This window comes from Medicago truncatula, chromosome 2, assembly GCF_003473485.1.
Source record: "Medicago truncatula cultivar Jemalong A17 chromosome 2, MtrunA17r5.0-ANR, whole genome shotgun sequence".
Lineage (NCBI taxonomy): Eukaryota > Viridiplantae > Streptophyta > Magnoliopsida > Fabales > Fabaceae > Medicago > Medicago truncatula.
In genome coordinates, this window is record NC_053043.1 from 6,192,429 (window position 1) to 6,219,568 (window position 27,140).

The window sequence follows — 27,140 nt, forward strand, 5'->3', positions numbered from 1 at the left end:
ATGTTCACACCTAATCTCCTATTTTCATGAACAATCCTAATGCTCTCTCCTAATCTTCTTATATATTAAAGTTAACAGGTAAGCCCTAATTTTAACCTAAACCCTATTGCATAATTTTACTGTTTTAACCCTAATGTTCACACCTAATCTCATATTTTCATGAACAATCTTCTTATATATTAAAGTTAACATGTAAGCCCTAATTTTAACCTAAACCCTATTGCATAATTTTACTGTTTTAACCCTAATGTTCACACCTAATCTCCTATTTTCATGAACAATCCTAATGCTCTCTCCTAATCTTCTTATCTTCTTATATATTAAAGTTAACAAGTAAGCCCTAATTTTAACCTAAATCCTATTGCATAATTTTACTGTTTTAACCCTAATGTTCACACCTAATCTCATATTTTCATGAACAATCTTCTTATATATTAAAGTTAACATGTAAGCCCTAATTTTAACCTAAACCCTATTGCATAATTTTACTGTTTTAACCCTAATGTTCACACCTAATCTCCTATTTTCATGAACAATCCTAATGCTCTCTCCTAATCTTCTTATATATTAAAGTTAACAAGTAAGCCCTAATTTTAACCTAAACCCTATTGCATAATTTTACTGTTTTAACCCTAATGTTCACACCTAATCTCCTATTTTCATGAACAATCCTATTGCTCTCACCTAATCTTCTTATATATTAAAGGTAACCCGTAAGCCCTAATTTTTACCTAAATCCTATTGCATAATTTTACCGTTTTAACCCTAATGCTCACACCTAATCTTATATTTTCATGAACAACCCTAATGCTCACACCTAATCTCATATTTTCATGAGCCCTAATTTTAACCTAAACCCTGTTGCATAATTTTACCGTTTTAACCCTAATGCTCACACCTAATCTTATATTTTCATGAACAACCCTAATGCTCACACCTAATCTCATATTTTCATGAGCCCTAATTTTAACCTAAACCCTGTTGCATAATTTTACCGTTTTAACCCTAATGCTCACACCTAATCTTCTATTTTCATGAACAACGCTAATGCTCACACCTAATCTCCTATTTTCATGAACAAAGCAAATCGGCATCGCTTTATTTCCCCTATTTCTTCAAAACAAATCGCCCTATTTCTTCAACAAAACAAATCGCCCTATTGGAATAAAAGGGTTTTGAAAGATTATAGCAACATTTTTTTTGTTAATATTACACTTTTCATCCAAATTAGAACTGAACTCTCTTTGTTAAATATTTACCACAAAATGCACCTGAATTTTGCAATCTATATAAACAGGTGGAAGAAACATTTCAACAAACAGTTAAAGGGTATCATTTACGGTAAAGGCCAAATATTCGATAAAAGGAAAATTATTTAAATAAAACATTTTACATGTTGAGGTTAAGAATGAACTATTTTTAGGTACATAATATAACATTAACATATAATTTTTACAAAAGAATGAAGTAACATTTTTTCAAAAAAAAAATAGAAAAATATGAAGTAACATACCAATAATATAATATTGACATATAGTTTTAACAAAAGAATGAAGTAACACACGATTGATAAAAATTAATATTTTTTTGGTGAATAAGCGTGGTGTCTGAGGTTCGAATTCCAACATCTGCATATATTTGGGACCACATATTTCATTCTCTTTGATATGCATTGAGATTTGTTTTTGTCTACTATATCTACAATGTATATGACCCGTGCGGCAGCACGGGTGGAAAGTCTAGTTCCTAAGAAAGCTTTGTTGCCTTAATTTTAACCTAATATTTTTACCCTAATATTTTAGCAACTTTTCCCTCCTTTAAAACCTAACCATATTTTCTAATTCTCCTCCTCCAAACCTTAACCATCTAACTTCACTCCTCCTAAACCATATTTCCTAATTCCCCTCCTCCAAACCCTAACCAATATATTTTAATCCTTTCTCCTAAACCGAAATCTCTTTTCAACATGGCTTCAAGAAACATTCAGACTTTGCTGTCATACCACTGCCTCACTGGTAACCATATCTTCATTCCACTCTGGTTTAAACTAAATATATAGATTTTTGCTCTTATTCCTCGCTGTTTTAAAGTATAAATCATTCTTTCGATCCCTTTCAATCTTTTGTAGGTCCGTTGGTGAAAAACTCTTTTTCCGATCTTGACAAAACAATCAACAAGCTCAGACTGAAATACAGATCATATATCGTTGAATATGACATTGATGTTGTATGTGTTTTTTGTGAAATATACCAATTCTTAATTATTTGCATTCTATTTTTATCAATGTTTGTGATGTTTTTGTTTGTTATTTTTTTAGGGTGCAGTATGCTTGCGTAACATGTTTGGCGGTGATTTCGAAGATCAAATTGGGCGCTATGCAATATTAACTGATCCTAAGTCCAACAAGGTGTGAAGATCATAGGGGGTGCTCCGATGGTTGGGTCACATGATACCATCTACCTTGATGTTATTTACAATTAGTCCATGTTTAGATAAATTGTGCAAGACCTTTCCAATTTGAATTTTAAGTTTTAGTTTCTTAGAGTTTTGGAAGCATCTATTTTTTTTTTGTCTTTGAATTTAGCAAATGTCCCTTGAATTTCATAAATAATTCAGCCTTGCTTGCTTTGCTTTTTGATTTATATATTTGTGTTTGTTTTTGCGTTGCTGAATCAATTTAGTAGCATGGCTGTGTTACTGAAGCATTTTAGTAACATGGCTTTTAGTAACATTATTTGTAACAATTACTAGAATCAATTTAGTAGCATAGCTGTGTAACGTCTCCTCTTAACATTATTACTAACAATTACTAATCATAATCTCTAAAATATGTTTTGGGTGGAAACAAACTAAAATCCTAATCCTAATTTCTCTCAATCAAGTAACTAAGAGATTTCATCCACATCTCTAAACTAACTTTTTGGTGGAAAGAAACTAAAATCCTTATTTCTCTCATTCAAATAATCAGGGGATTTCATCCACATCTCTAAAATATGTTTTGGGTAGAAACAAACCAAAAATCCTAATTCCTCTCATTCAAATAACTACTAAAGATTTCATCCACATCTCTAAAATATATTTTGGGTGGAAACAAACTAAAATCATAATCCTAATTTCTTTCATTCAAGTAACTAAGAGATTTCATCAACATATCTAAACTAAGTTTTTGGTGGAAACAAACTAAAATCCTTATTTCTCTCATTCAAGTAATTAGGGGATTTCATCCACATCTTTAAAATATGTTTTGGGTGGAAACAAACTAAAAATGCTAATTCCTCTCATTCAAGTAACTACTAAAGATTTCATCCACATCTCTAAAATATGTTTTGGGTGGAAACAAACTTAAATCCTAATCCTAATTTCTCTCATTCAAGTAACTAAGAGATTTCATCCACATCTCTAATCTAACTTTTTGATGGAAACAAACTAAAATCCTTATTTCTCTCATTCAAATAAGTAGGGGATTTCATCTACATCTCTAAAATATGTTTTCGGTGGAAACAAACTAAAAATCCTAATTCTTCTCATTCAAGTAACTAAGAGATTTCATCCACATCTCTAAAATAACTTTTTGGTGGAAACAAACTAAAATCCTTATTTCTCTCATTCAAATAAGTAGGGGATTTCATCCACATCTCTAAAATATGTTTTGGGTGGAAACAAACTAAAAATCTTAATTCCTCTCATTCAAGTAACTACTACACATTTCATCCACATCTCTAAAATATGTTTTGGCGAATCAACTATGGTAATTCTTAAGTAAAAAAAAAATGTCAATTCTTAAGTAAAACAAAGTGCCCCATCAACAATATTAATTTCATTTTATTCATATTAATCTTTATCCTAAAATGTTGGTCACTTCCTAATTTTGGTGATATAAGGGAAACTGAAAAGGACGGAAGGAAAAGCAGGGTTATTGATCCCACTTTAGAAGATCTTGAGTAAGATTTGTCTCTTTCTTTGTACCTGGTTGTAATATAATTTTAATATACCTTATGTTTCTGAATTGATATTTTGGTAATATTTTATTACAGAAACAACCGCTTGCATTGCTCTCTTTGGGGTGAACATGCTGACAAAATTGTGACCTTTTTTGGCAACCATGACAACGACACACCTACTATATTGATATTGCAGTTTTGCAAGACACGCATGTATGTAGGTATGTCGTGTTTTAAGTTTGTGCTTTCTGCTGATATCAACAATGAAATGTGAAATTATGTTCACTTGCTGTTGATTTTTTAAAAAATTAGGTGCTATGGGAGTTGCTAATGCCTTTAATGGGACTAAGCTGATACTTAATGGCGATTTGCCTGATGTCGCTGTGTACATGACACGGTAACCATTTACATTTTTATATGCTTTAGAATAATGACAAGTTTTTTTGGTCATAATTAAGTTATCTGGAGGTCTCACCACTCTTCTATTAACATTGGTGCCATTTTATTAGAATGAAAAATGCATCAATACAGTTCACCCGAAGTGTCAGCCAAATTTCAACGAACAGCTCTGCGTCTTTATCAGATGACTTGCTCAACACTAACCGAATCAATTGAAAGCATGATTGAGTCAACTGAGGTAGCTATCTGTTTATTGAAATTTTTAGATGTCGTTTTGGATTCATCTTTGTTATTTTTCACATGGACAGTTGTACGTTGCAATATCACGGGTTACTTCGAGGGGTGGTTTAAAAATATTGATTAATGACGACGACGGCGATGATACCGATGTTGCATCAAGTGTGATCTACAGAGAAGTTTTCCGTAATGTGTAAGGACTTTTTTGTGTACTATTCATTTTCTTATTTATTGAAACTATTTGCATGTCAACGAACTTCAGTTTCCCTTTTAAAATTATATGTTATGTTAAAGTAACAGGAACTACGTACTAGAATTATGGAACAATAACAAAGTCTATGGTAATTGTCATTTTGCTTTGATTCACGACAATTTTTACATTCAAGCGAACTACAATGTTTTATTTTTTCAGTGAGTATTAATTTTTTAAATGACACGTGCGTTAGCACGGGTCAATGGTCTAGTTATATTATAAGCACAAATCATTTATTTGAGTTTATTACTCTTGTTGAACTTCAAAGTTAGGTGAGGTATCGATTAATAACTACTCTCTCCCTGTGAAGCCCCGATACTTTAAAATGGATGACGTATTGTATCCCCTGTGTATCCTGCACCGATACATGTCCGATACTTCCTGATACGTATCCGGAGAGTATCCAAATATTAAATTTTATTTTTTAAAAAAATAATTATCCGATACTTTGCGATACATCCCGATACGCACGGATACTTGTGTTTTTTTTTTTATATTATTTTGATTTCTGTTTTTTTTTTATTTTAAAAAATAAGAATAAAAACATTATATTACTATAATATATATATATTTCCTTTATCTATCTTTGGTGCCAGTACGACCCACACCACACCACACAACCAATTGCATCTTTCCCTTTCTAAGAAATTAGGGTTTCAACTTTTTCTTCCAAAGTGGTCGCTGTCCACTTTGGCCACCGTCAAACTATCCAAAAGCTTGCTTTAAAGCTTCTTGTGTAACCTTGTTCTTCCTCCTGTTGTGAGAGAAATTTGAGTACTTTCTCTTTTATCCATTCTTTGAAAAGAAACAAAATGGATCCAAAAAGGGTAGAAAATTTGGTTATGTGCATACTAATCTTCGACTATTGTCAAGGAAAGAAGATGGATATAAGAAAGGACAATCAAGAATGTGTGAACCACTTGATGATGTTGGAATTGAGTTAGCAGAGTTGTCTTTGGATGAACCGGATTTGGAAGTTGATTTGTATCTTGATGATGGGAATGGAGGAGAGGAGATGTAAACGTTAGTTACTTGTTTGTGTTAACTCTTAGTAGTGATGTGTTCTTTTTTTTTTTTGGATATAGTGATTCTTTTTTGGATCGATATAGTATAACACTAACAAGTTCTTTTTATATATAGTGTAGCATTGATGTATAGCACCGATGGTGCTCTTTTTGGTATATATTGCGTATGTAATTGACTAATGACCACTCTTTTAATCGTCAATATTATTTATATTTATGTTAATGTGCTACGAGTCTGGTTTCTTGTGTTTGTTAATATACTTGCATATTAAAAAAATGGTTATAATTATATTGTAAATTTAATTATATAATTTTTTTTTAACGTATCCCAGCCGTATCGTATCTTGATTTTTGAAATTTTTCCGTATCGGTGCAGTATCGTATCCGTATCGTATCTCGTATCCAGGCTTCACAGCTCTCTCCGTTAAAAATACATGTCGTAGTTTTATAATGTATATTATTCGTATAGTTTATTTTGATTATATATTTTTACCTAATATATAATATAAATGTTACCATATAAGATGTTGTTCAATTTGTTTCAATAAATATTTTTAAATATCAAAATTTTATAAAATTTTATCATTGATAATTAAGGATATTAATGTTCAAAGTTGTGTATTGACATATATGAAATGGTTGACTGCAATGTGTATTTTGAAACAGGTGGAATATGAGTTATGATTCTCTTTCTTTAATGTTACATTGAGTTTTGGGTTCCTTAACTACTCCAACGAGTGACAAGTGAGAAGATTTTGGGGTGTTGAATTACTAAACTATGCATATAACAGAAGATAGAAGCAGAAAGGTAAAGAGATAAAAATCTAAAAAAAAAATAGTTTGTTTGATTCATTGATTATGTGTGTTAGAAAAATTTACAAGGTTGGTATTTATAGGCAAACACTAGTTCTACTAGCCACGACGTGCCTTGCAGAAATTAGTCTTCTTCGACTAATTACATGGGTAATGTGTGAATCATCGTGTTGTAAGGGATAGTGCTCCATGATTGAGTGTATTTCTTTGTTTGCACAACACTTTTCGTTGATATTATCCACATGTGTGTAGCTTCCTTGTAATGCGGCATCATGGTCTTAGTTTTTTTGGGTTAAATATGTTTTTGATCCTATAAATATGTCAACTTTCCATTTTAGTTCCCCTAAAAAAATTCTTCAACTTTTAGTCCTTCAAAAAAAAATTATTTCGCTTTTGATCCCTCATTTAAAGTAAACTCATATGTAGAAAACATATTTTTGAAGAAAAATTTATAATATTATAAGAATTTATCCCAAAATAAAATAGAATTTTTAACAAAATATGAATTATTATATTTTGTGTGGTTAAAAATTCATATTTAATTTATGTTTTGTTAAAAAATTATATTTGTTTGGGAGAGATTTTTACAATATTCTACATATTTATGCACAATTTCATTAAAAAAATACAGAAAGTTGACTTAAAAATAGAGACCAAAAGTAGTGATTGAAAATTTTATAGGAACTAAAAGTTGAAAAAAAAAATTAAAGAAACTAAAACAAAAAATTAGTATATTTATATGAATAAAAAACATACTTAACCCTAATTCTTTTTTCTGATAGTGTTTCTATAATCATGGAGCACAAGTAAATTGCTTGTCTCTTTTCGGTTATGGATTAGACTATTCTCATTCTCTTTGATCATACCAAGAAACCAAATTTTCTTATGGCAATCATTCCCCCAAGGTTTATCATTCATCTTCTTCCTAAAAGGTTGAGCGTCGATCCACCCCTCCCCCTCCATTTTTATCTTCCATATTTCCATATTCCTTTTATTACCATCGTTTTATTATTTGTTCCTAGAATTATACATATTTCTTTTTCATTGTCAATTCTATTCTAGCAAATTCATAACTCTAGTTCTAATCATCATTTCAAATTATGTGTTATAATTGTCAATGATATGCACATAGAATGACAAATCAATCAATTGGGTAGTCATCAATCAAGTGATAATTAGAGCAAGGTTCTTATTTAGACCTTATTGTATCAAATTTGTGATCATCTATTTTTCTATTGTTTGTTTACAATTATTTTATTTTAATTCAGTTGAATCCAAATATAAAAAAAAAAGTTGGAAAAAAATAAAAAAAGTGAAGAAAAAAAAAAGAGAAATAAAAAAGAAACCAAATATTTATTAGAGCTAAGATTCATCTTTTCTTTTTAATTGTTGTGACACTATTGTTTCCTAGTATCAATTTTTTTTTTTTTGACAAAATTGTTTCCTAGTATCATTGTGAGTTATTTACTTTCTTTCTTATATTTCCTTTTTTTTTTATTTTTTATTTGTTTCCTTTTTCATATTATTATTTTTTTAGTAAGATTGTTTCCTTTCTCATAATTTTCCTTTTTTTTTTACGCTACTCTCTCTCTTCTTTTTTTTTTCTTTTTTTTAGTAAGATTGTTTCCTTAAATCTTGTTTTTGTGATTGGGGATTGGTTTCTTTAAAGGAATTGAAAAGAGAATTTGAATGGAAAAAGGCAAGAGTGTGACATATTATATATATAATTGAGTGTAAACACGTAAGGACCAATTTCTTCCCAATTTTTGTGATTAACCATGTCAAAGTTCAGGTGGTGAAGTTGTTGGAGACTCTTACAACTCAAATGGTAAAGATGTTGAGGGAAGAAAATACATGAGAAACTTGGTCGATTAGAAAACCAACAAAATTATAGCGATGAGGAGTAATGGATGAGAAGGAGAGAAGAAAGACCTAGGGGGAACAAATTGAGTGGTTTAAAAATAAAAGTACCACCTTTTGACGGAAGAAATAATTCAGAGACTTATTTAGAATGGGAAACAAAAATGGAACGAATTTTTGTTGTAACACCTGTATTAACGTTAAAAAGATGCAGGTTGAAGCCCTTGAATTTACATAATATGTTTTAGTGTAGTGTGATCAATCTATCAAGAAAGGATGAGATTGGAAAGAATCAAGAAGATTCATCAAGTAATGGATCAAATTAAGACAAGTCAAACAAACCATTGAAAAACAATTTATCTGAACGCATTGCCTTAATTCATGGAATAAAATCAAATAATGCCCATCCCATAAAGGAAAATAATGCTATTTCCTTTATCTATGTATTACTGTTGGTTAGTCAAAACCAAGGAATGCTCGTTAAGAGACCTATGGCCAGTTTGTTTTGGATTTTTTTTGGAAAAAAATCACTTTTTTTTTCATTTTGAACGGTTTGTTTAGGATTTTTAGAGAAATCATTTTATCAAAAAAGTCTATTTTGATTTTAAAATGAAAAGCTATTAGGACTAGCTTTTCTCAAAATTTTTTTTTTTTTTACAACAAAGAGGTAACACATGTACATGTTAAAACTCATTTTCTTTAAAAAATGGATTTTTATGGGTGGTAGACAAACAAAAGCAACTTTTTTAAAAAAAAATCTCTATAAAAATTAATCTTTAGATTCTTTTAACACAAAATTTATTTTTTTAAAAGATAAAACAAACGCACCCTTAATGTCATTCTCATATTTGCATATAGGTCCGTTAGGCATTATGTTATAAAGAATTAGCATTATTTTTCTTTATGGGTAATATTTGATTTTATTCAATAAATTAAGGTAATGCATTCAGATAAATTGTTTTCCAATGGTTTGTTTGACTTGTCTTGATTTGATCCATTACTTGATGAATCTTCTTGATTCTTTACATAGACATGCAAAACAGGTCTTTGATATTTGGGATGAGATGAAAAGATCCACGCCTTCATATTACCATAGGAAATTGCACAACAAATTACAAAGACACACCCAAGATACCAAGAGTGTTGATGAATATTGCAAGGAGATGGAAGTTGCTAAGATAAGAGCCAATGTGGAGGATGATAATGAAGTTCCCAAGCTAGATTTCTTCATGCTTGATTAGTATTTTTATTTTATTTTAACCATATTATAACAACATAGATTAAATTTGAAAAATTCATATAACCCTCCAAAATTTTCTTCCAATACAATTTTTGAGTTCCCTCAATTGAAAAGATTTTTGTATTGTGAAAAAAGTTGAACACCCCAAAGCCCTCCCTTTATGATGTTTTCTATTTTTCAAATTTGCTTATTCTTTTTTTCCAAAACTCGTAAACGAAGTCCAAAGAAACTATATTTATGGTAGAATACAAAGTAAATAAGGAAGATGGTGAGAGGTATGATGCAGAGTTTGAAGAGGAAGAAGAAATACCTAGTAGAGAGTTTCTAAGAGAACTATGTTGAGTGTTTCAAATGTTCAAGGCAAAGGGCATAATGCATGAATCTAAATGAAGTGTGATATATGTACAATCAAAAAATGATAATTAATGAATAACTTATACTATTTTTTGTGGGTCATGTATACTCTTTGTCTCTAAAGTCCGCATCCCGAGATACATGAAAAGTTGAAAAAATGGAATCTAACGTATATACATACAGTGTTGTGACAACTTTGGTTGTCAATATAACATATCTGTAACAACGGATTGGGATTTTCTGATGTAGCAAAATACCCAAATTTCACACAGTTATGCCAAACGACGTCGTTTCAACTTTTTAAAATAATCTTTTTAAAAAGTATTATAAAGTTTCTCCAGCTAAGACAACATGTTGTCTTCTAGTACAAAACAAAGGAAATGTTTGAATCATAAGAAGCTATAATGAATGAAAAAAACTAGTGTTAATTGACCTAGCTTGTGAATCCAAAGCTCATTCACAATATCTCCAGAAGGTTTGAATCCCAAGCTCATTCAAAAAATTTGAGCAGGAACATATTGCATCTGTTTAATTTGATTGTAAACAATTCTTCTTCTTCATCACAAATTTCTTGTTTAATTTGATTTCTCCAAACAATATAAAAACGATTTGATTCACTTTAGTCGTAAAGGGATTCAGATGATGGGAGGAGTGAAGAAGTCATGTGCGCCTCCCCAACCACATTTGACGACGACCGCCATCTCTCCGACCATGCTTGACGATGACCGCCATACAATCTCTTGCCCGTCGTGCCGCCGTTGACCCATTGTTCTTCTCGTCGTTATATTTTCCGACCCCATGAAGTGTTGTGCAATCTGATTTAGAGTGACGTGGTTTAGACAATTATAAACCATAGGAGAAGTAATTTGGTGCGTTGGATCATTTGGATGGCTTTAATGGTCTAGATTTGCTCAACTGTGTGTAACTGTGGGATTCTTTTACAGCAGCTAATCCAAATCCTTGTAATAACATATACTAGAAGTTATCCCAAATAAGAAATAACCTAATAGGAGTGGCATAATAAACATACCCATATTCTTATGCTCTGCCTCGCCATGAAACAACAAAAAAATAAAGGTGGGTTGAAATTAAGAAAGAGGGTCGTATATCTCACCACATCTCATCAGGATTGGTGGGTTGGTAAAAATAATAATATAAAAGACATACAATTATTTAAATAAATAATAAAAGCGAGTGTGGCATGCTAACCTTCCTTTCCTCTTAAACCTTGTTATGCATGGCGATTCAAGGTGTGCCAAGATAGATAACCAAATGGAATACACACTTAAATAAAAGAGACAACAACAAAAAGAAAAATTACAAAATCATCAACAATGTAATGGATTAGACAATTAATGATTTAAGTCATACTCAAAATCATTAGATTTTATCTTTATCCACTACCAAGTAAGCATTTTTCATTCTATCAATGATATTCGCTAAAGAGACTTCATTTTGATGAAAAATGCATCTATTACACTCTTTTCGAATAGATAAAGTGCATGTCGTTGGAAGAAAATCTTTAGTTATTTTACATTCAGAGGTAAACCACGAAATTTGTGAAGGTTAATTTGAGGAGTAATTGATAAATCACTTTGAATACGCAACCACTAAAGAATAAATCACCATACTCGACCAAACATGGGAAACTAAAAAAGAAGGTGATTTAAGCTTTCATTTGTATGCCATCCACCAACGAAAACAAGAAGCTTGGAAACAAAACCACCATACTTTAACATACTGTCTTTCGTTAGAGGTCGATTTTGCAACAACTTCCAAGCAAAGACAAAAACTTTAAATGGCACCAATTTGTTCCACAAAATGTCTTTGTTACTAATAAGATCAATCTCTGCAGCTTGAAAAAATCTTTAGATAATAACTAGTACATTCATTTGATTGGCCAATGTCCAAATTTCAAGCAAATAATCTTCTCCTCTAACTCTAACCCCCTCATCCAATCTAAACTTCTATGTAACAATAATATTTTTAACATTAGAAACACCATATATACAACAATGCAAACCTCTCGCTAAGTTATCCTTTAATTGAGTAAAGTCCATATTTGCTCAGACTTCCATATCCATTTTCCAGCTAAATTATCCTGCAAAATCACATTAACAAGCAATGCATACATTCCAAAAGACTTTCTTCTTCACAAACAAATAATCTTCTCCTCCAATTATAACCCACTCCCGTAATCTAAATTTATTCGCAACAATGACATCTTAAACATTAGAAACACTATAAAACCGTGAAAAACCTTCGCCAAGAGAACGACCCTCCAACAAAAATGTCTCCGAAATAGAGTATTTTCACCATTTCCCACTACACACACCAAATTATCCTTCCCAAAGCATTCCCCATACATAACAGACATATGATCATACCTCCATCACAATAATATATATTTTTATATCTAAAACCATATAGAACAACCCTTCTCAATCCCCCATTAACCTTCAACACCATTTACCAAGTAACACTAAATTAATTTTCTTTAAATGCCTAACAATAAGTCCTCCTTTAATTCTATCTAGACAAATGACTGTTTGAGTGTTTGTTTTTAGCATATCTCTAGTATACAAGGGTGATAGAGAAATTTGAGTTGTGTGATCATTTTATTCTTCCAATTATTTCCTTCAATGTTTACAATTATCAATAAACTAAAACAAACTATAACAATATATAAAGAGATCAACACAAATCTAATTTCTATGTAGTTGTATACCGTGATCATAAATGCCCACTGAGGCAGTTGCCCTTGATGGTAGTATTTTTGTACTAGCACTTTAGCACCAACATTTCACCATGAATTATATCAAAATGCTAATCTTTTTTATTTTTAAGACAGGGTAAAAAAATCAACTGCGCTTTACAAAACTTAGAAATTCACAGTCAAACTATAAATTCTCATATTTTCAAACATCTCTAAATAAACTGCTTCTTACATTTATTTATCAGATAAACACAAGTTGCAAACAATGAATGTGCTTCACAAAGATACTAGATGATATTATCAACTGCAATATGTCAATGAAAAAGACTGTCGTACCAAATAAATTCATTCAAACATGCATTGATGGGTCGTTCCATACTTTCTTTGTATCCCAATGTTACAAAGAAAAAACGAGGAGTTGTTACTAAGAGTCTAAGACATTCACAACACGTTTCTCCTATGCAGAATTCATAATACCTCATAATACTCATAATCATCGTCAGACAAAAAATCTTGGTACACAAACCAATCTGGGTCTTCAGCGAGTGAAGCATAATCAAATGCCGCTTGAAATGGATAATCATCAGTGGCATCATATGGAAGCCGTAAATACTTGACTTGTTCTATAAATCTCTTCCCCACACTTGCTACCAAATTAAAATTAATGTTGAAACATTGGCGTATGTCGAGAGATTCAAGGTGAAGACAGCCATCAAGAATAGCAAGCAAACCATCATTAGTCATCTTGTTTCCAAAAAGCTGGAGATGGCGTAATCCAGGCATGGTTTGCGCAATAGCAAATGCATCATCATCATCTTCAACGCGTGGATATTTGTATGCTTGAATGTTAAATTTAAAGGTTTTCAATCGAGGGCAACTTCGGCCAATGGCTTCAAAAGAATGATGAGTTAGGTTGCTGAGTGATATATCAAGTTCCTCTAATTGAGGAAGCTATTCAACAGCTTCACAAAATTCTTGATCCGTTACGTTATAGCAACAAGCAAGACGAAGGCGTTGTAAATGTCTTGCACTGTAAAATGTCAAGATAGCAAGATGAGATACTGTTACATAGATATGCCACCAAAATCCACCATACATTGATATACTAACTAGTGTTACTAAAGTATGTGTGGTAAGTTTAGTTATCTATCTAAAAATTTCAAATTTCGTATTTATAAATCACATATTGACATTTTATAATATAAACAGAAGCACTACAAACTAGTATGTATTACAAACACGTGCAAGTTTTCACTTTTGGCGATAACTATATCACAAACATAAAAATCTGAAATAAATAAAAAGACAATTGTCACTTATCCTTTAAAACAAAGTCTCACTAGTATTGTTATCACTAATAATAGAAGATATTGTGTATCACTAATAGTAGAAGGGGAACACATATTTTGTCCTTTCTTTTCAACACAAACACACAATTGATGGCGTTCAGTCTCACAATTTTGGCAATTTTGCCAGGGACTTGTAGACAAAAGTATGTATCACTAATTTAGACCCTAAAATATCACTAACCCTTTAATTAAGGATGTTTTTGGTATGCTATAAAATAAAAAAAGGAATTGGACATAACAACGAATGTGAATTAAAAATAAATAAGAAAGAGAAAATGAAACATACTACGAATTAGTGATATGGTGGAGAAGAGCATCGGTAGCAAAATTCTCGATGTTGATATGAATTATGTGGCCGAAGCTGTAATCAACTGCGCGGTAGCATAGATTCAGTAACTCCCATTTAGTGTTAGGGTCGGCTGAATTGGGCATGTTGATAGTGCGATAGAGGGAATGGTCCTTTGAGATTTCGCGCCATATGGTGCAAACATTGTAAGGGCGAATGAGAATATCGATTGAGTCAAGCTTCCGGAAAATGGATAACACTGAATCTCGTGGAAGATCTACCCAGTTTCGTTCTCCAGAATCGGTTACTTGTTTTGAATTCGGCGAGGAGGTTACGGAAGAAGAAGAAGATGATAAGGATTCCATTGAATTGAATTGAATTAGGGCATGACAATTGTAAGATGGAGTATACTATTAAATAGTTTTCAGTTTTAATCCAAGCCATTGAACTTATAATTGCCGCGTGTCACGTATCTATGAGAAGAATCGCATAACTGGACAGATTTACGCAGATCTGGACTCAAGATTTTATGAGGCCCATTTTGTCACAAATTCTTCCAACAATTGGGCAAGCTCGTTATAGAGGCGAAGCTAGCCATTTTTATACCAGAGGCCAATTATTCAAAAATAAGATAAAAAATATATATTGAGTGTTTTCTTCACAATTTTTGTTGTTAATAAAGTTCTCTTTAATTTTTGTAGCTATAAAGCTCTCTTTGTTGTTTCTTAGATGATAAAAATGTAAAAATAAAATAAAATACATCTATAAAACAAGTGGATATCATTAACATTTTTATTTCTTTGTCAAAAAAAAAATTAACATTTTTATTTCTATTAGTTTTTCACAAATCAACTCATTTGTATGGTAGCTAAATATATACTATTGGGGTAGCTAATTACTAAATATACTAACCTTTTTAAATAAAAATAAAAATAAATCTTGGGTGGCCAAAGCCACCCCATTGGAATTCATAACTACGCCCCTGTCTGTTAGTATAAAATGAACGTTTTTTTGTTTCATACACTAACCTTCTCGTACATCTTAATTGGATTATAAAATCCGAAGAAAAAAAATGGAGGGTTTTCAAATTTTTTGGAGAATGTTTTAGAGTTTTCAGATTATATAATCTGAAATTTATAAGAGTGTGAGAAATTTGTAAGATAGAAAAAGAAACACTCTAGTCTGCTGGTAATAAACAAAAAAATTGAAAGAAAAAAAAAAAGGTCAAAATAGAAAAAGAAACACTCTTGTGATTCATTCCCTGCCATTGATGTTCAATTGTAACATAAAAGTGATTCATTCTAAAATGTTAGACTTGCTTAGATGTTATCCTTTTTTTATGACAAGTGCAACCTTCACACCCTATATAAACACATTACAATCAGGAGAATCAATATCATGTTGTTCATAAAATAAAGTCAAATTTTTCAATAGATCATTCCAACCGCCATCTTTTAACTTATAAATTAATATTTTTGTAGTGCTAACTAAATTCCACATTAAACGTATCTTGAGATTTTTGTTATAAAGTTTGGCAAAGACGATATGTAATTTTTATAATCTCTTTCATCATGTGCAAAATCAATAAGAGTTCATTATTGTATTATATGAAACGCTCTCTAACACTAAATTTCGAAATTCATCATCGTAAGAAACTAAGAATTTGATCATTTCAAGAAAGTTACCTCTAGTTTTCGTTAACTTAGTGATTCACTATAGCATGCTAAAACACAATATAGAAATTTTAGCTAACAAATTGAATCAATAGATCAGATCTCTTGACACAGCTCTTGTCAACATTGATATTTCTTCATTTTTTTTTTTTTAAAAGTTAAACTAACACATATGAATTGAATATTTCTCCATGCTTTAAATTATATTCTAGAGACGATGTCAACTCTAAGGTGTCCACTTGATTTTTGTTTACTGAATAAGTAACTAAGAAAATAATAAGTAGCATCATTAATGTGATAGTGCTCTAGCCATGAAGGGAACATTTTGTACCAATATGCTTGAAATTTTCTGGGATGTTTATCTCCATTGAAGGACTACTTTTCAATTCGACATTGATAGGGACCACAATTAATATCAACTCTTCGAGCTGCATCTCATTGATTCATTGGATATTCCTAAATATGGAGACATTTTTCGAGGCCACATTTTAAAATTTGACATAAAATTTATCCATGGTGACTTTTTTGAATCTTGCAAGATTGCTCATCTAGTTGAATCGTTTGATCACCTCAAGGTTCCTTTTCTAGTGTCGGTGTTGATGTTATATACAATTTTTATCTTGTTCGATAAATTTTCTCTTGAAAAATGCAATCAAATGTCTTATATTTAACCATTGTATCACTCATAAAAAAAAAATGCACAAATCAGTTACTATTAATATTAAGCAGCAAAAAAATTAATTAAAAATGTACAAAATAATTATTAATTCTATAATTTCCCTTTTTAATGTCAACAACAAAAACTTAAATTAAAACTTCACAATAAGTTATAAACCTATTGAAAATAAAATTAAAATAAGAAATGGATAAAAGGGCAATTTTGTGTTAAAAAACAAAGGTAATTAATATTCTATTGAAGTAGTTAAGGAACACACAACTGATGGACAAAGTCCATTCTTCAACATCAGTTGCTTGAAGAAATAGAATCACAATTAAGAATATCATTTGATGCCTCGATTAAATTCTAGCTTCATCAACGTCTTCATTTCTTGTTCTAGTGCAATTTCATCGATTTATAAGATTCTAATCAACAACAACATTCTTTATGTTGGTCACCCTTTTGTGTGTGGAAAAAGAGAATGGGGCATTTTTTTGTCCTCTATCCTCAAGTTTTCAGAAGAAAAAGAGAATTCGATAAAAAAAAAATGAAGTCTAATCTACATTGTATCGAACATATATTTTTTATTGATTCAATTATAAAATCTTCATGTTTTTTTTTTTTTAAAAAAAAAGTAGTCAATAGAAATCTCAATCAAATACACCTCCCTAAAATTTAGTTTCCATTTGAGCATATATATGTAGTTGGTAAGGACATCAAATGATCAAAATGTACAATTCTTAGAAGGACACACAGAAAACGAATAACACATTCATTAACTTTTGCTGGAATCACGGAAGAACATTTAGCTTGTTGCAATCCAATAGTATATAATCAATACAATTTTCACTTTAAAACGACATATCAAAGCAACTTTAGCTTAGTAAATGGAATAAAAGGAAAAGTCCATAGATATGATTAGAGCAGTTTTTCTTTACAAAATTCAGTGTCATTTTCAAAAAAGTTTAGGCAGATATTATAATTAACAAATCTTAAAGCACACGCTAGTAATGTCAACTCCAAGATCTTCTACCTCATACATGCTAAGAAAATGAAGAACCAAAAGTCTTTGTTTAAAGCAACAATTAGCCCTCTTGTTATTGACTTGCCAACGAAATCAACAATAATTTAAGCCTTTAAAGTGTAAATAAATAAATACAATAGGAATATAAATACATCCAATTGCTTCAATTTGTTTTTATAAACCAACCTAATAATTTAAATTTATACTTAATTTAATTGATTGCTTCATACACTATAAACTACAATATATAGTAGAAGTGTGCTATCTTGATTGGTATAGTTTTTATTTTTCTTAGCTTGGTTGTTATGGGTTAGCCAAATTGGTGTGATCCAAATTTGTTGTCTCAAGTTGTATGAGTAATTCTATATAGGTGGTATATTTGCGACTTTTTGATGTACCCTTTTATCTAGCTCAAGCTCCTAACTAAGTGGTCTCTTGAACCCTAGTGTTGATGCATGCTAGATACTTTGAATAAAATTTCTATTTATGGGAAGAAGAAAAAAGAAGAGCAAACTACACCAATTGCTTCAATTTGTTTCTACTTTGTAGGAAGGAGGCAACCTTGATATTAGATGTGTATGACATACTTAAATGTTCTCGAGTATAATTAATTTTACGTTTACGGTTAATTTTTGTGTGTAATTTATCGTTCAATCTATTTATATGTAAATATATATAGACATAATCAAATTTTCAAAATCAATTAATTTTTTATCACCTCATAATCAAAGGCATACCTAATTAACCAAAAAAGGTGACAAGTTCCAACTTCAGTCATTTTAGAAAGGTTTGAAAATTGTAAGTGCCACTTGAAAAAGCTCGACAATCACAATGTATAATATGATAATACAAAGTACAATTATTAGATAATCAAAATGACCCATGTACACATAACATAATTTTTTTCCTTTTCATTATATCCTTTATTATTTTTTTGTTGAGTGGTTTAATTCCCTTTTTGTCACAAACTCTGCCGGCATAAAGATTAGCATGTGGGGGCTTGTTAACCATTTGATAAGTTCTATATTATTCTCCAACTTGGAATCATCTACTCACGTAGGGAAGTTTTGTTTAAATAAATATAGGGTAGAATTAAATAGAAGGTGACACCTTCAATTATAATAATATAAGATATGGTTACTAATTGATTGTATATAAATAAAATCAGCAATGTGTGTGTGATAAGAAAACAAATAATAAAGAGTGAGTGGAGCATTATAGGAAAATAAAGGGTAAGGTGTAACATAGCTTGTGTTTGATGATTTAAGTCACAAAGTTTAGAAATCATTTCACGTGGATTGTAAGTGTACAAAGCTAAGGTACCTTTGATCATGTGACATACAGATAGAGTTAGAAGCAGAAACAACTAATCACCTAATAAATTAATATGTGAATTATTGTTAGAGAATGAGAAGCAGAAGGAAATAGATCAGGTCGGTTCTTGGAAACACCCTTGCCTTGTCATCACAACTGTAATGCCTGCAATTTTTGTTATCCTTCAAAATAATCAATCAAATAATTATTTTTAAGGAATAAAAGGACAAATCAATGAAATAAAAATGATGCAAGTTATAAGGTTCACTATGAAGTAGATCCATACTTGAAAATTGTCTAAAAGTTTATCGACTTCCTTATTGTAATGTTTGAGACAATGACTTGCTCGATGTTAATTTGCCAAAAACAGAAAAAGCAAACATGTGTGACTCCGCTCTATTTTTTTGTTTGTTATGTAAGTAAAGTAACTTTTCTTGCAAGTCAAGGAAGGACATTTTTATCTTTATTTTAGGTGATAATTTTTAAAATTAAAATTAGAATTCTGATTTTTATTTTTGTGGTTGTTATTGAATTCTTACGGCAAGGTGACTCCTAAGAAATACCAAGAGTTAAAATTTCTATTGAAAGTAATTTATAAAGAAAAAAAGAAAATGTGGATATGTATCTCACTCAACTTTTAAGATTTGTTTTTGTCTCAGATAGTGACATATTCGATGTTAAGTCCGATAAAAATAAGAGAAGCAAACATGTGTGTGACTCCGCTCAATTTTTAGTTTGTTACGTAAGTAAAGTTACTTTTTCTTACAAGTCAATGAGGGACATTTTTATTTGTATTTTAGAAGATATTTTTTGAAATTGAAATTAGAGTTCTGACTTTTTATTTTGGTGGTTGTTATTGAATTCTTATAGCTAGGTGGCTCCTAAAAAATACCAAGAGTTAATAAAAAAAAAATTGAAGAGGCTACCAAGAGTTAAAATCAGTACTGAACTTTCAAGAACTGTCTTCATCTCTCTAGAACCTGGATGTAAATGCAAACAACTAGATAAATGATTGAAAGAAAGAAAAGGCATTGACTAGTGAAATATTATACACGGTTGGAATTAATACATACACTACCTAATTGATCAAACATAACCTTTTCATGCTCCATTATGTAATTATGTAATGTATAATGGACTGGAAACTTGTATGTGTAGACAATGACTAAATTCAATTTTCCTAACAAGATTCAACTTGTGAAGTAATATAGGCCTCAAAATATAGCTCACCCTCTTTGAAATTCACTTACTTTTTCAATTTATTTGTTCCACCAGCTGCCTTATCTGATATTGAGTGCGACATATGCTTGCTACTTGCCTCTTATCTTCAAATGTTTTCTTTTGTTAAGTATGTTGTAGGTATCCGAAATATATCCACTAACTTCTTTGACGATCTGTGTCGAAAAATTTGATTGGCTACTTTTAACGACAACGAAATTTAAGATTGAAAATGAGTTGAGTTGAATCAAGTTAAATCCGTCTAAACTCGACAGAGTTTATAAGAACATTTTTTAGTCCAAGTTTCCTCCATTTAAATTTTACGAACAACTTAGTTCAATTCGTTTGCTTGAATCACAAAATTTAAAAATAGGTTTTTCTTTTTGTCAAAATAAGTATAAAATTTTAGATCTTAGACCTTTTAATTTTTTTAAAGACAAATATTGAAATAAAATATAAGTTATCTCAATCATAAAGTGTTAAAGAAAAGACACAAATTTAAAGTTCAGATTATCATAAATATGCATATAAATATTAGAAAACTCAAATTTTAAAATACAAAACCATACCAAAGGTAACAAAGACAGAATCAATCAAAATTTCACATTTGGATTGAGAAAACGCTCAAAATATTCTTTCACTTTCAAACCTTAATATACAACTCATAAATCGAACTAATCTAATTATATATAATTTAAGTTCGGATCATTTAGTTAATAAACTTAGTTTTTAACTCAAATTCAAATCATTTGGTCTATAAACTAAATTTAACGAGTTAATTATCAAATCAGATATTAAATTATGTTCGAATTAATTCGTAGTGCAATCTCCTCGCTCAATATACAATACTTAGAGTAAAGATTTTGCTTTCAAATAATTATAGTCCAATTCATGTTGGTGCTTCAAAATGCCCTTTTAATATTTCCTACTAATTTTATTAATACCTTCAAACATAAATTAGTGATATACACATACACACTTATTATGGTGAGACCCATTTGTAGATTAAGACAGACATGGTATGTGCACTGCACACTGACTCCAGCGATTTAGCCATTACTAAAAAGGAAGAAGAAAAAACAGAAATAATGATAGTCAAACATTTTGGTTACAACTTATAAGCAGTCGACATGAGCATGAGTAGTGAGTGCAATATATTATAAAAATAAACAAACATTATTAATAATATACTTTTAATATATCTCATCAATTATAAAATAGGGTGTGGTGTGGTCTGTGATTTGTTTGAAACATAAAGGGAGAAAACCACACAAAATCAATATATTACTTATAATTTTATCAAAATCTAGGGTGTATTTGTAGACCCAAATTAAAATGCATGTAGGTCCACAATTGGTTACAAGCAAAAAAGAACAATTTTATAGACAAAGGAAAGTTTGATTGTTGTTCCTTTACACAAATCATGTCGATTTCAATTATGAACGTCATGTTTTGAAAACAAGAAATAAAGCAATCAGACTACTGTTGTGGTAAATTTAAGAGATGGGGTTTATCTTGGGGGAGGCTGTTGTGTATTGTGATTAGAAACGGAGTTGTTACTAATAAATCCACTTTTATTTTTTATTTTTAAGTTTTACTAATAGTCCATTGACATAAGAATCAAATGGGAATATATTACGAGGAGTATGTTTCTTCTCAAAGTTTCATGTTCAATTCTTTTTTTGTGTCAATTCTTAGATTTGATTCTCTCTCGATGTCAATTTAAGTGGCTTTTCTAGCTTCTAAAAAAAAAAAACTTCCATCATTGTTAATAAAACATGGACAACATAGATAATGATAAGATAAATTCTTTTGATCTATGTGAGTTTATCTCAGTTGGTAAGGACAATGCATAATATATGCAAGGTCTAGGGTTCGCAAACCTCAGACACCACAAAAAAAAAATAGGTTCTTTTGAATTTGCTAAAAGATGGCATTGCCTAAATTTATCTTCATTAGAAAAGAAATACAAAGGTCTCGGGCAGGGGCAGATCCAGACTTTAGGTACATGTGGAGCTAAAATTTCAAATAAATAATAATGCAAACCAAATCTATTTTTTTAATCGACAAATATTATTCTCGTCGAGATTGTGTAAGAAACACAAAAACTCGCAAATCAAATAGTCGAACATACACTAGTGTGCCAACATACCTCATTGTTTGCACTTATTTGTTTCCACAAGTTTTGCACAAAGATCTGAAAGCCCTTTCAACTTAGCAAATTTTGTGTCAGATAGAACATTTGTAACATAATTCTTAAGTTGAGTGCGTAACGCCACTTCCGATACATCTATAAAATCATTTGGATAAAACTCAGTCATCCTCAATAATTTGTTCACATCAAAAACTCCAAATACCTTTGTGGAACTAAGAGGGAGGGAGAAAAGGAGAGTTATTTACTGAGTCACTTCTTTTCTGTTTTTATCAATTATAACCAAAAAAAAAAAGGAAAGAAACATGTGGAGCTTTACCTCCACATAGCACCTAAATGGATCCGCCCCTAGGTCTCGGTAGTTGATAGAAACATTACATTACATATATAATAATTGAGGTTCTAACTCTGAATTTACTATTTATTCATCTTATGAATTTGTAACCACTATATTAGAGATATAGTTTGAAAAGAAAAAAAAAAAGATAAGGAGAAAAAGAAAGTCACAATTTTGTGTAGTAATATGTTGTTTCTTTTGGTTAGAATCGTTGTGGGTTGGTAGTAATACAACAGTCCCAATCATGTTACCAAACAATTTGATTTTATTTGTCTGACACTTTCGTTAAATAATTCTTTCAAAAATTAATGAACTATTATTAACAAACAAGTACTAGTATGTGATATTTTACTTCATGTTAAAAAAAAAAAGTTACTAGTACGAGTTAAGAAAATAACAATATTGATGAGAATCAAATAACAACCTACTCTATTGAAATTGTTTAATACTAGCACACACTGTATATAAATCTAGTAGTCTATACTTGGGTATAGTACTCCTACAAATTTGCAAATGTAAATGTTGGGAGTTAATGGTACACAGCATAAGTAGATTCACTATACAAATCTGACTGGCTAATTATGTTGTATTAAATTCGGCTACCTATCACAGGGGACCGTCCTCCATAAAATTAAAGGCAGCCAGTTAGTGGTTTTGACACGGTGTAACAAAGAAAATCAAATCCTTGTAGTACGAAGACACCATGTGAGCTTTAAAGGAAGCCAATTTTATCTATACTGCATGCATGTAATATAAGTTACTATCAACTAGCAATATAGCTGGCTAACTTTTGCATTCACAGGACTTAATATGTATGTTGCGTAATAGCAACTGATTTCAATTATACATCTTAATTTGATGTACAATCTTTCGATGCTTTTTAAATATCTTATGACAGCTAAGCTAGATCAAACTTTAGCTTAAATTTGATTGGCTTTTCAATAATTAGGTTTATTTTCTTCAATACTCTCGTGCCAATAATTAACATGTCAATGTCATGTAATGAAACATACAAAAATAAATTAAAAAATTTATGATTTCAAGGAGGAGTTTTACTAGGACTATACTAAAATTTGTCTTATCAATAAATAATACTACAAGAGATTCCAAATCTAAAAACTGTGCGTGGGTTAAAAATTTATACCGACAATTACATCTTCATATATCAATAAATAATACTAGCATATAAATATATTATGTATTATTTATTGTCAACAAAATTGTTACGATTTTTCTTTCATTAAATAATTAACCTAATATCCTTTTTTTTATACAAGTGTACGTGCGTGTGTGAGCGATCAAAATCAGCTTATGAGTAAAAAATATGAAAAGTTTAATCTCAACTCATTTAACGAAAAGAGGGTGTTTTAGATTCATTCTCAGCCTTACCTTGTAGATCAATTTTTCGAACTAACCTAAAAGCTCAATTCAGCATTTAATCAGTTCATGAGCTGAATACTATTGAACAGTTTAATCTCGGTGCATTTAATTCACTGGGCATCAAGATTTTTAGCACAAGTTGAATTCAACTCCTTGGCATGAATCACATGATTTATTGAACTGTTTACAACAAATACACTCATAAGTAGTTGTTACTAAATATGACAGTTAAGTGCAGGAACAATTGCACCGTATGATTGACTCATCCAGAAGTTATTTAAAATTACAGAAGCAAAAGTACATTGCTCATTTAACTTGAGAACAATATATATCACAAATGCAAACCAAACGGATAAATAACCTAGAATATTCACAGATGGTGACCTGAAAAGGGCATATAACTACAACAAACTCAAAGATCTTACAACAAGATCATCCTAGTTGCAGGTCTTATAAAAGCATTGCCATAAATTTTAAAAACCAGCAGATGCATTCAGTATCTCAGTTCAAGCAAGATAGGTAAATGATTTGCAGCTCTTTTCATAATAATAATTACTACTCATAGGGGGGCTGCACTTGATCAGAAGCTGGAAAGAGCAAGATTCAGGTTGGCCGGGCTGCTTCCAAACAAACTGTGTTTTCTGATTCCTTTCTATATCAGGAACTTCATGTTCCCCTGTTCTTAAATGATTCTACATTCCCTGAAAATTCATCCAAACAAATAAATAAGAGTATTCTTAAACATACATTGAAGGAATAATAAGGTAATGTAATGCTAGATCAAAAGAATCAAATCACTAAACTAGAGGAAACAAGATCGCAAAAATAGGCACTAGAAAGTGATAAAAATTGTAAGCAAAAGGCATTATGTGCATACTTTTTCCAAATAGAGATATCAAGACCAGAACCCAAGTTGTATATTGTCATTCTACCACTTCTAATACAATTAGAAGACAGGTATAGCATATAGAATTAGGTTATCACTAAAAGTATTTAGCATTAAAGTGAAAGAACGAAGAGCTCTCGAGTTGAAAACTAGCATCACATAGACAAGAAATTAGATCCAACAAACCAAACCTAACCTGAGAGAATTCTTTGAAACAAGCATAATTAAAAGGAGACACAGGCAGATTCAGATTGTAGGCAAACACAAGGTTAAAAAAGTCCATGATTGCAATCTGAGCTGCGACATTAAGTTTTTTGATGTATCCACAACTGCAATTGAGGCCACATTAGCCAAATTTGACCGCAATTATCCACAATATAAAGGATCACACTTATGACCAAAAATAAAATGATTGAACACAAACACACACGCACACACACTAAGATCGAGTAGCAATCCATTAACCTTGCACAAAATCATTCTTAACAAATTGTTTAGCAAAAAACAAGAATACAACTTCATATTTATATTGACCTAAAGTATGAATTAAATGATAAATAAAAAAAACAAAAAAATAAAGAGCAAAACAATTGCAAAATAATGCACCTTATAAGGGAGCAAAAAGCATCAAAAGGAATTCATCTCAAGGCAATAAGTCCTCCTCTTAATAAGCATCGCAGCTGCGGACCTATAAGGCTCTTCAAACGCGGTCGAAACCCAAGACAAATCAGATCCTTCCTTCTTACCAGCGGTAGGTGACAATTCACTAGGCCTAATGGCAACAAGAGTAGCTCCTTTCAAAACAACCCCATCAGGCAACTCCAAATGAGGCGCATACCAGAGCCTCATATTAAGAGCAGGAACAAGTGTCCTCTTCGAAGCCGAGGAAGCCGAAAGCGGCTTCACCCTCAACTCCTCAAGCTGATCTCTGTTCATATACAACACACCTTGACCATCTGCATCAGTTAACACCAAATTATCCAATGTCTTATGCTCCGAAATTATTGGTTGCAATAAGTAATGCCTTGCAGATGCAGCAATCAATGAACTAATTGTCCAAACTACCCTCAATTTCAATCCACCGTTCGTATAAAACGAATCCGGTATGCTTCCATTATCATCACCACCATTGTTATTTGCACCACCACCATCAACAGCAACAACCCCATCTTGAGATTTTGGTTGAAAAACCGAAGAAGCACCTAAAATGACACAATTATCAAGAGTTGAACCAAAATCAGCTCTCCATTTCAACAAAACCCCATCTTCAATCCCTAATTCACCACTAGGAAGCTCAATCCTTAACAAACGAATCTCGTTAAAATTCTTCAAAACCTGAGTAGGTGAATGATGTGTAACACCACCATCACCATCCTCCTCACTTCCAACAGCAAGAGGCGAAGATCCAGAACCAGAATTCACCGACGAATTCGATCCCCTTTTCGGACCCAAAAATTGACCTAAAGTTTGAATCGGCTTAGCAATTCCACCAAATACCAACCTCAACAAATTCCAAAACGGACCACGAGATTTATCACTCGAATTCACAGATGAATTCGAATCATCATCGGAAATTACACAATCAACACGAACAACAACGTTTTCAACTTGCGGGACTAAAGAGTGAAAACGACGCGAAACAACACAGCATCGACCAAGAGCTTTAACATCACCGATCTTGTTGAAGACAAGAAGGAGAAGAGAATCGGGGATTCGATCGAAGTGATCGATTTGAGGGAAATAGGAGGGTTCAGGGTAGATCCGATTTGGTTGTTGATCTGCGCGAATTGAACACATGGTGGTGTAGATCGAGAAAAGGGGGTGTGATTTGGGGGTAGATCTGAAGAAGAATTGAGAAATGAGATTTAGATGAAAATGGGAAATGAGGTTGATGAGACAAATCTACGGTTATGGTTTTGTCTTTACATATAGACAATACTACAATAGAATAGAATGGAGAGAAAAGATAAAGGGAGAGAGATATTATGATTTATGGGCTGTGATTGTGTTTGGTGTCAAGCTATG

The 27,140-nt window shown here is 31.2% G+C and overlaps 2 protein-coding genes across 3 annotated transcripts; both read right to left on the reverse strand.

Moving 5' to 3' along the window:
* Window positions 1–13,010: 13,010 nt before the first annotated feature.
* Window positions 13,011–14,838, reverse strand: LOC11438865 (putative F-box/LRR-repeat protein 23). Its single transcript, XM_024776870.2, has 2 exons — window positions 14,677–14,838; window positions 13,011–13,789 (listed from the first exon to the last, which is right to left on the reverse strand). The coding sequence occupies exons 1-2, from the start codon at window positions 14,836–14,838 to the stop codon at window positions 13,307–13,309; spliced, it is 645 nt and encodes a 214-aa protein (XP_024632638.1). The 3' UTR covers window positions 13,011–13,306.
* A 9,535-nt stretch (window positions 14,839–24,373) lies between these two features.
* On the reverse strand, window positions 24,374–27,140 carry LOC11439322 (F-box protein At5g46170). Of its 2 annotated transcripts, XR_003009374.2 has the most exons (3): window positions 25,722–27,140; window positions 25,312–25,444; window positions 24,374–24,930 (listed from the first exon to the last, which is right to left on the reverse strand). XR_003009374.2 is itself a non-coding variant. In XM_003593846.4 (2 exons), exon 1 carries the CDS (start codon window positions 26,910–26,912, stop codon window positions 25,743–25,745), a length of 1,170 nt encoding a protein of 389 aa, XP_003593894.1. In that variant the 5' UTR covers window positions 26,913–27,139; the 3' UTR covers window positions 24,374–24,930; window positions 25,722–25,742. The 2 variants fall into 2 exon arrangements, 1 of the variants encoding a protein (XP_003593894.1); XM_003593846.4 differs by lacking the exon at window positions 25,312–25,444 and having other exon boundaries at window positions 25,722–27,139.